This window comes from Bison bison, unplaced genomic scaffold, assembly GCF_000754665.1.
Source record: "Bison bison bison isolate TAMUID 2011002044 unplaced genomic scaffold, Bison_UMD1.0 scf7180017863691, whole genome shotgun sequence".
Classification (NCBI taxonomy): Eukaryota; Metazoa; Chordata; class Mammalia; order Artiodactyla; family Bovidae; genus Bison; species Bison bison.
The window spans coordinates 178,036-188,681 of record NW_011494263.1 but is presented as its reverse complement, the minus strand read 5'-3'; the positions used below and the strand labels follow the sequence as shown (position 1 = coordinate 188,681).

The following is a 10,646-nucleotide window of genomic DNA, read 5'->3' as shown; positions in this document are numbered from 1 at the left end:
TGCTTGAACCCTGGAGGAAGGAAGATCAGCAAGATTATTTCTAAGCTGTTTTACTTCCAAGAAGCAGTGTGATCACAGTCAAGTCACAAACTCCCTGCATTTAAGATTTCTAGCCTGTGAAAAGAGGATAATGATCCCTCTTCTGCCTCCCTCTCAAGAGATTTTTTTGAGAAAGATACACTGGGATGGCCACAACAATGCTAATGACTGTCACTGTTGAGACACCCTATATATCAAGTACATTATATCCATCTATATAATGGATATATCTATCATATAATTTCAGTTAGTACACAAAACATTCTATATGGGGGGTGTGGATTATTACATTCTACCTTTTTACCAATGAGGAAACTGAGACTTCTACTGGTCATATGCCTTACCCAAGATTACATGACAGAACCTGTATTCAGACCTAGGTCTTTGCAATGGTATTTCCATGGCATCTTGATAATAACACGACACTCACAAAAATGCTTGGAAAATACACAGTGTCATTACAATGCCAGGTATGACAGTTATACTCTAACATGGACATCTGACTGCGGCCTCCTCTTTGTTTTCTCTTCCTCATTGCTCTGTGAAAGAATCCCGCTAATGAAGATGAGCACCATGCAAAAAACTCTCAAGGGAAAAAACTTGATGAACAGTTTCCTGGAAGAACACGCTTACAGCCTGTCCCAGAATTCTGCTAATGACCAGAAATTCTCTACACATCCCCTGAGGAACTTAAAGGATGTGAGTATATTGGGAGAATGGTGCTCCCCAGCACCCCTGGTGCTCTGGCCTAGCACTGGGGCTCATCTGGAGGTACCAGGTAGGATGTTGGGGTTGGGGCTCCTGCAGGAGGCAGAAACACTGTGGGAACAGGGACCCCACTCCCAGAGGAGAAGGGATTCTCATCCTCAACTCTTGGTCTGTGGTGACTGGGCCCAGCAATGACCAGGTGACCATTAAACCCCCAGTTCTGTGCTAAAGATATTAGTTTAAGTAGATTTTTCTTTCTGAATGAAGTGAGCCATTGAGTTACAGATGAAGGCTCAATCATGGCTGATCAGAAGGTCAATCAAGTGTGAAACCCTAGGAAGAGGATGTTCAGCTTCCATGGATCCAAGAAGGACAGCGGTAAAAGTTACTGAGCCACCGTGGCATGTGATGCCATAAAAATCTAACACTATAGTTACTGTTACTGATTTGAAAAAGAGGTATCATCTTCAAGAATGAGCAAGATAGAGGCAAAGAGTAAACACACATCAAATGAAAGGGTCACCTGCATGCTGTTGATTGGACATGGTCTGAGATTAGAGTGAGTGGTCTGGGGTGACCTAGGAGGGTCATCTGGAGAAGGAGGTGTTCATACTGGATACAACGAGGAGACTGGAGAGCTTCTAAAGTGAAGGCTCCAGTCTGAGCAGAGGCTGTGATGTGGGGTGTTTGGAACATGATAACATGATGTCAGGAGACAAGGAACACCCAGAGGGTAGGAGTGTCTGAGAATCGGGGGTGGACACTGCAGCCAGGCCTGCCCTAACCTTCCCTGCTTGGTCCCTGTAGATGTTCTACTTTGGAAACATCAGCATTGGAACACCCCCTAAACAGTTCAGCGTCCTCTTTGACACCGGCTCCTCTGACCTCTGGGTGTCCTCTGTCTTCTGCCACGATCCAGGCTGTAGTGAGTACCATTTCCCTCCCCTTGCCCATCTTGTATTCCCCCTTTCACTTCCTTCTTGGTTCTTGGCACATGACAGACCCTCATCTTTTGTGTCTGCAGGTAAACACAGACTCTTCAACCCTCGTGGGTCTACCACCTTCCAGATGACAGACCGTCACATGCACTTTTGCAATGAGCTTGGGGACATCACTGGGTTTTTTGGCCGTGACATTGTTCGGGTAAAGTGGAAACAGAAGCAGAGTCAGGACCAGCCCTGGGAGCAACTGCTGCTTATAAAACAGATGCAGGGCTAGATGACAGGACCCATCCTCCCCAAAGTCCCTTAGATATTTGAGGCCCATCCCAAATAACCCTGTCCCTAGGGAGAGAGCATCCTTGCTAACAGAATCTCTCAGAGTGGCTAACCCAGAGAGCGGCTTGGGGTGTGGCCTTGCAGCTCATTTGCCCTTGAGAAGCTCAAGGTTTATTTTGCTGGGAGCAGGGAGAGATGGGGGAAGATCATCACGTTTATCTTCTCAGAATGTGCCAGGCACTTTCATGGTAATAGTTATTTAACCCTGCAACAACACCATGCAGCAGGTACTTGTATTATTTTCATGATACAGGTAGGGGAACTGAGGTGCAGAAAGCAAGGGCCTTGCAAAGTTCACACATGTGGTAGGTGGTGGAGCTGGGCTGGTCAGTCAGGATTCAAGCATGTGTTGGATATTTGGGGAGAGGATAAAACTGATCTGGAGCCCCTACGGGCAGCCGAGGGCTTCAGGTATCCAGGCAGAGAAAGCAGGTGGGCACACATATTGGAGGAGCCTGTTAGGGTTCTCACTCTAGGGGGCCTCTGAGAGTCAAATAAAAACTATGGCCCACTTCCACCAAAGTCCCTGAGTATTTTCCTTCTCTAGCTTGCTCTCTCTCACTTACACACATACACATACACCCACATCCCCCAAAGCCTGTTTTCCAAGCAGAGTTTTCATAAGAACCTAGCCAGTGACCTTGTATAATGGGCTTACATCTTCCTGGGCAGATGCAGAATCCATGATGCATTGCAATGAATTCAGTCCACTTCTGTTATCAGATCACAGTGATGCCAAAGAGAAGACTACCCTGCTCTCTACCCACTTTTTCCTCAGGTGGGAACCATTTGGTCTTGTCCTGAGTCTTGGTTACCCAACCTGTACAGAAGGCATGAGGCCAATTTGACTCACTCAGATGGTGTTTGCAGGACAAGCAGGTGGTGTTAAAATCCACATCCCCACACCAATGGAAACCAAGTTCCTGTCCCAGATTGGTCTAACTATCTGAGATCAACTCAAGACACAGCCAGGCCTCAGTTCTTCTCTGCAGTGCTAATGGTATCTCCTCCCCAGCCCCACTTCACAATACTTTATGTGGGAACACTCTCCTCTCTCACAGATCGGGGACCTTGTCATCATGAACCAGACTTTTGCCCTGACCTACAGGCAGATTAGCAAGATCCTGCCATTTGTACCTTTTGAGGGAGTCCTGGGTTTGGGCTACCCCAGCCTCGCCACCTCCAGGATCATCCCTGTCTTTGACAGCCTGATGCTACAAAAAGTCATTTCTGAGCCCGTGTTTGCCTTCTACTTGAACAAGTAAGTCTTAGCTGGACAAGCCCTCTCTTTAGATTAGTTTTAAGATACTTGCAGTTGCATAAACAATTATAGACCACCTGATTCAGAGGTTTCCTGATAGTCTGGCCCAGGAGAACTATGTCCTTAGGGCCCCACCTATCCCCAACACTGGTTTTTTGTAAATAAAGTTTTATTGGAACAGAGCCGTGCTCATTGGCTCAAGGGCAGCAGCTTGGTCCAGGGAGATGGAGGGAAGAGGGAGAGCAACCGAAGGTGTCAGGAAATGGGTTGGAGAAAAAGGCAACAGGATTTGCTGATAGATTTGATGTGGAAAAAGGAGAGGGATGGCAGGAATGTTTCCCCACTCATAACATTTCACCGGGAACCCAGGGCTAGTTACAATTTGCAGGAACCAGTGAAAAACGAAAATGTGGGATCTGTGAGTGTGGGCCCCATGGATGGCACAGGTCACAGGCCAGTGAATCCAACCCTGGGTGAGCCTGAACCCACACCTTTAGCACCCCCTGGCCTGAGCTCTTTTGAAGAATGATAGTTTAGACAAGGGTAAGCTAGATCCCTCCTGCAGGGAGTCTTCTGATGGTATCTTTGAGCACCCATGGCACTAGAGGGGACCAGGCTCTCTTCAGAAGGCTGGGTGGTCAAAGCCTGGCCAAGCTGCCCAGCTTCTAACCACTTCTGTGCCTCTGATTAGCCCATGACCAACCTTAGTCAGGTTCTCAGTCCCTACATGTCTCAATTTTTGCATCTGTAAAATGGGGACAGTAGCAGCGCCTCTGATGTGTGGATAAGCACAGTCATTGTGTGGATAATGCCAGTCATTGCCTGGCATTACTCTTCTCCAATGACACTCCCCCTTCTTTCTCCAGTAAGGAGAAGAATGGCAGCGTGGTGATGCTTGGTGGGGTGGACCATTCCTATTACAAAGGAGAACTCAACTGGGTACCAGTGTCCAAATCTCTCTACTGGCAGATAACTGTGGATCGGTAAGCCTCTCTCTCTAAGGGCCACCCCAAGTGATGTTACCACATGTACACACAGACTCAGGCAGACACACACAAATGCACTCACAGACACTTAGTCACACACAGTTATTCTCCACCCACAGAGACACACATATAGACCCACACTGACACACACAGTAACACACATATAGGCACACATATAAACATGCACAGGCACACGGATACACACACACAGAAACACAGACACATTCAGATGCACATGAGCAGACACAGAAATACAGATACACACACCACCCATAATTGCCCCAGGCCTCCTGACCAGGGCTCTGACCAGGGTCCTGAACAGGGTCCAGGTAGATGTGTGTAGCCCTGGGAGGGGTGTACCTACCATGTTGTGAGGTAGGGAGCATGGTTTGAGGACCCTAATGTGCAGTGAACAGAGGATGAAGGAGAATTTCACCAGCCTGAACAGGGTTGTGATAAGATGCCGGTAGCTATCTGAGACCAAGGGGATTCTCAGTACACAAAATTGCCGGTTTAGCCATGGACTATACAGTCCATAGGGTCGCAAAGAGTTGGACACGACTGAGCAACTTTCACTTTCATTTTCATTTTCAGAAACAAAGTCCTGGACAAACCTGGGAAAACTAGTCTCTTTAGGGAGAAGCTACCTAGCTGTGGAGAGAGGTTGGCTGCCCTCCACAAGGGAGGTTGGCTCCCTTGTGTCTTTTATTTTGGCTGCATTTTCCAGAGCACAGGCTTTCTCTAGCTGTGGCGTATGGAGGCTTCCCTAGTTGCAGTGTGAGGGCTTCAGCTGTTGTGGACTGCTGGCTCTAAAGTGCCTGAGCTTGCTGTTTGCAGGCCTTGGGCTCAGCAGTTGCAGCACACAGGCTCTTTTTGGGCTATTTGAGCTTAGTTGCCTGGTGGTATATGAGATCTTAGTTCCCCAACAACCCATGTCCCCTGCTTTGGAAGGGCAATTCCTAACCACTAGAATTAGTGGTTAGGGAAGTCCTTGTCTGCATTCTTGAGACCTAAAAGCAACTCACAGAAAGAAACAAACCACCTACCCACCTCCAACCCTGGGCACACAGTGGGGCAGGGGCTGAGAGAATAAGGAAGCTGGGATCCAGGAGAGGCATGAGAACAAGTGGCAATAATGATGGGACTCTGGGTGATATCCTCAGAAAAAAGCTTGGGTACCCTTTGGAGGTCCCCTGAGCTAACTCAGGCATTGCCTGACAGGGCCCTCAGTGTCTGATTTGGGTAAGGGGTGGTGCTGGAGACACTCACTCCCAGGACAGTCTGGTCTCCCCCACCAACAATCTGAGCATCTGCTACCCGGGGGAACCTCTATCTTCAATGTGTGAGTTGACCCATTATTGGCCAGATACAGGTCTCTGTATCCAGTTGAAATTTTTCATTCATTTATTCCACAAATGCCAGGTTCTTGAGGGAGGCACTGAGGATACAATTTGACCTACATCTAGTACGGCAAACATACATGAAACAACTTACATATATAGTGATTTACCACTTTGGTACATGCTAGACATGAGGAAGAGTCCACGGAGACTGAGCAAGACCAGAGCCTGATCTAGTTCAGAGCGAAGACTTCCTTCAGAATGGGAGAGTTAAGGTGGAACCTGGAAGATGAGGACAAATGAGCTATACAGAGGTGATGGGGATCTTCTAGGAAGGGCACCAGCACAAGCCCACGACCTGAGGTAGGAAGAGCCTGTGCATCCAAGAACTGAAAGGAAGTCAAAGAAGGTGATGTGAGCAGAGCAAAGGGAAACAGAGTCAGGGCAAGAGCTGAAGGACTGTTCTGGAGATAGTCAAAGAGGAGGCATTCCTGGGGGAGGCTTCAGAGTGACCCTGGTGCCTGCTTTGTTCCACTGCCTCCCAGCATCTCCGTGAATGGGAAAGTGATTGGTTGTTCCAGTAGATGTCAGGCCATTCTGGACACCGGGACCGCATTCGTGCATGGCCCGACAAGACTGATCACCAACATTCAGAGACTCGTCCGCGCCAGGCCTTACCACGGTTGCCAGGTGAAGGATCATGCCACAGGTTCACTCCAGGGCTGCCCATACAACAGGGATTTTCTGGGCTGACCCCTCTCCCTCTTTCTCTTACAGTACTTGATTTCATGTCATGTCCATACTACAATCCCTCCTATCATCTTCACCATCAATGGCATTGACTACCCAATGCACCCTGAAGACTACATCGTGACGGTGAGGGGCCAACCCTGGGGGCCAGTTCTCAAATCTGGGACTTGCAGGAACCCTTGGGCTGCTGCCGAGAGGACAGTTGCACCATTACAGATGCTGCTGAGCCCTGTGGTTGGGCCAATGCCTCCCTCAAAACCAACCACGTGAGAGTAAAGGGCAGTCTGGCACTCCCTCCTTCTGAAATAAATGTAGAGACCTAGCTGGCATGGTGGGAGTTACAGGAGAGGAGAACACTAAGGGTCTCTGGCCTCACAGACCTTCAGTTCAACCAGAGAGCTCAGATGCAGAAACATGGAAAGTCAGCTCTAGGAACCCCTGAAATAGACCGTGTGACAAGGTGGGTTGGCTGAGGGCAGTCCCAGTGTGCTGTCCCACCATAGTGTTTAGCAGTCTCCCTTCCTATCTCGAAAGTGTCCAGATTGGGGTGATAAATTATATGATTGCCTTAATCCTTGGCTGCAACTTCCCCTTGCTAAGCCCCAAGGCCTCCTCTGTGAGTTGGGGTACTGACCCCTCTGTGGGAAGGATGGATACTAAGGTGAATAAAGGGTGCACAGTGACTGCTCAGCCCTGGTACAGGGTGGAGGCTTCACATCAGCTCCCTGTGGGAGTTCAGAGCAGGCTGATGGGCTCAAAGAAGGCTTTGAGGAAGAGAGGAAATTGCAGTAATTCTAAACCATCAGCCTCAGGGAGGAATGAGGAAGCCTGCTTGTGTTGAGACAACTCTATACTGGATTCCATGCACATGGCACCCCTAGGGGCTGTGCAAAGGTGGGACAGGGACAGATTAGGGGTGATGAAGCCTAGAGACTAGGGGGACACCAGGGCAAGTCACCCGACCCAGCCTGGAGTGGCTAAGGATAGTGATTGTGGGCTCAGGAAGGCTTCCTAGAGGGCCTGAGCACAGTCTTAAAAGAAAAGGGTTGTGGGGAAAGGGGAGAAGAAAAGGCGCTCTGTGCAGAGAAAACATCTAGCCAGTGTCAGAAGGAAAGAAGACAGAAGGAAAACAGCAGTGTAAGGGGAACCACAGACCATTCTTGTTCTTTTAAAAAAATTTTTAATGAAGTATAGTTGATTTGCAATGATACGTTAGTTTTTGCCATACAGAGAAATGACTCAGTTTCACACACACATACACATATATGTGTGTATATATACACTTTTCCTATTCTTTCCCATGACAATTTATTATGAGATACTGAATACAGTTCCCTGTGCTATACAGTAGGGCTTTATTGTTTATCCATCCTCACTTTATCAGTTTGCATCTGAAAATCCCATACTCCCAATCCTCCCCTCTTCCACTCCCTTCCCTCAGGAAAATCACAGGTATTGACCCTTCTTAGTCTTGGATGTATGCCCTTTTCTGCAGCTGTGGAGAGTGCCACTTGTTTCTTACCAAGGAGGGAAATAAAACGGAGAACCTACCAGCTCTGCGTATTGAGGGGGGTGGCATGTAAGGGCTCAAGCTGACTGGTGTGCATTTCTTTCTCCCTCAGAGTACTTGCAACCTCTGCTTCAGCGCTTTTCTAGGAGGCACAGAGAAAGTGACCAAATCAGAGACCTGGATACTGGGTGATGCCTTCCTGAGGCGGTATTTCTCAGTTTTTGATCGAGGAAACCACAGAATTGGCCTGGCTCCCGCAGTGTAAATGCTGGGCTGCTACAGAAATCAATCAGGCCCACTCCAAGCACACACTCACTCACATGTAGGGCACTCCTTCCCAGGAATGCTGAGGAACTGTTTGTTGCTCTGCAAAACCCTATTCTCAGTAAAGAATAAAGGATTTTATCTCAGTGGTGTTGATATGAATGGGTACCTCTCTTTGGGTCTGGGAGGTGCGTCATAACCAGGCTGGATCTTGTCCCAGGGTTTTATATCTCTAGGGCATTTAACCAGGAAGGAAAGAAGTTTAGAAAACATTAGTTTACCTTGGAGGTCTCTGATTGGTCTACCTCAGATCTTGTGTCCAGCCCTGGACCAACCATCCTGCTGAGGGCATAGGGTCTTGTGATTGGCTTTATACTGTCATTTGGCCCTGCCCCCACAGGCAATGTGATTTCCAGTTTACTCCAGAATCATGACGTTGAAATCAGAGAGAAATGTCAACAAATGTAGTGGCTGGGGGATGTTCTAGACCATGGGAGAGTTTATGACTACCCCACCAACTCCACCACCTCCTCATTCAGAGGGATGTTAAAGGGTAATAAAAATAGATTCTCTTCCTTCCAACTCAGAGGCATATTGGCAGTGGCCTTCTGCTCTCGGGGGGCTCTGATTGAAGAGTTTCGCACTGAGATGCTTCCCATTTCTCCCCCATCCCAGCTGTCAGCTCTCTTCCACCCATGTCCACTGTGTCCTTTCCAGCTCCATTTCCCATGTGGCAGGCCCATGTGGACTCCTGAGCCATCCCCCTCTTCCAGGGACCAGCACGCCCCTTCCCTTCCCTCTTTGGGGGTGGTCTCTTTATTGATCTCCGTGACTTGGTAGTGGGTTCCTAAATCAGCCCTCTATCCTGTGGGCCTACCACAGCACCTGGCATATAGCACCCTTTCCAATGCTTCTGGGGAGGATGCCACTCATATAACGGGTGATCCAGGGTACAGAGAGCCTTCATCCTTTCTGGGCTTCCTCCAGGGGCAGAGGTATAAACCATTTGGTTTGAGCTGCCATGGTTTGGCACTTTGGGAGTGGAAGCATCACAGGTTCTTACCTGGAGACCCTAGACAGAGGTCTAGGCTGGGTATAGCAAGAATCAGAGGTGAACGCAGGCCCAGAGGAGAAAAGGAGCAAGAATGAATGAATCAGGGGGAAACACAGCCCAACACAATGCAGACTATGGGCCTTTACTCAGGCAAGACATACATCAGCAAAAGAAATGTCTCTTTCTTTCCTTCCTCATCTATTCATTCAGTACAAATTTACTGGGCACTTACTATATGCCAGGTGCTGTGGTGGACCCACAAGACAGAGGGCTGATTTAGGAACCCACCACCAAGTCATGGAGATCAATAAAGAGACCACCCCCAAAGGACAGGCCCAGGTGGAGAAACCAACAGAGATGTTGGTGGGAGGCCAAAGGAGTGAGGGATTTCCTCTTTAGGGAGACGAGGAAAGGCTGGCATAGGCCTGTTGGAGGGGAACTGACTTCACTCTTGCCACCCCACACTGAAACATATCTCTACACCCTGCAGTTACCATCCATGTGCAAATCAGCAACATGGGTGTGGTTACGTGTGCCTGGCCCCTTTGGGATGGCACTGGATTATAAGCAGTTTCAGGAGACTGGAAGAGGACCCATTGCAGAGTTGATATAGGGGGCAAGGTGACAGTAGAAGTAACTGTTTCTTTTTTTCAACAGTAAATATCGGAAGTGATGTGTGTCTAAATTTCTTCATCAGAGCTGCAATGAAAAAGAATTACAACAGGCTTGATAAACTGTTATTGTGGAACAAATTAATAATATATTAATGCATCAGTGATGTATAGAATGTTTATGAAATGCAAAATATTAAAAAAAAATATCTTGAAGTGGGCTAAGTGGAGACTCAACTGAACATTATCTCAAACTTATTTTCCCAATGGTCTTCATAGAACCATAATGTTTCTGTTGGTGAGAAAACACCAATAAGAGTAAGAGTAATTCTTTGCTTGACTACATATGCTATCTCATCAGGCACTCTGTCTATCAGATCTAGGCCCTTAAATCTATTTCTCACTTCCACTGTATAATCATAAGGGAGTTGATTTAGGTCATACCTGAATGGTCTAGTGGTTTTCCCTACTTTCTTCAATTTAAGTCTGAATTTGGCAATAAGGAGTTCATGGTCTGAGCCACAGTCAGCTCCTGGTCTTGTTTTTTGCTGACTGTATACAGCTTCTCCATCTTTGGCTGCAAAGAATATAATCAATCTGATTTTGGTGCTGACCATCTGGTGATGTCCTTGTATAGAGTCTTCTCTTGTGTTGTTGGAAGAGGGTGTTTGTTATGACCAGTGCATTTTCTTGGTAAAACTCTATTAGTCTTTGCCCTGCTTCATTGCATATTCCAAGGCCAAATTTGCCTGTTACTCCAGGTGTTTCTTGACTTCCTACTTTTGAATTCCAGTCCCCTATAATGAAAAGGACATCTTTTTTGGGTGTTAGTTCTAAAAGGCTTAC

General features: G+C 47.7%; 1 protein-coding gene across 1 annotated transcript; it reads left to right on the top strand.

Annotated features, from left to right (window-relative positions):
- The first annotated feature begins 597 nt into the window (after positions 1 to 597).
- LOC104983931 (pregnancy-associated glycoprotein 2-like) lies at positions 598 to 8,136 on the top strand. Its single transcript, XM_010833474.1, has 8 exons — positions 598 to 738; positions 1,555 to 1,672; positions 1,772 to 1,890; positions 3,086 to 3,285; positions 4,152 to 4,268; positions 6,157 to 6,301; positions 6,389 to 6,487; positions 7,984 to 8,136. The coding sequence occupies exons 1-8, from the start codon at positions 598 to 600 to the stop codon at positions 8,134 to 8,136; spliced, it is 1,092 nt and encodes a 363-aa protein (XP_010831776.1).
- Positions 8,137 to 10,646: the final 2,510 nt, after the last annotated feature.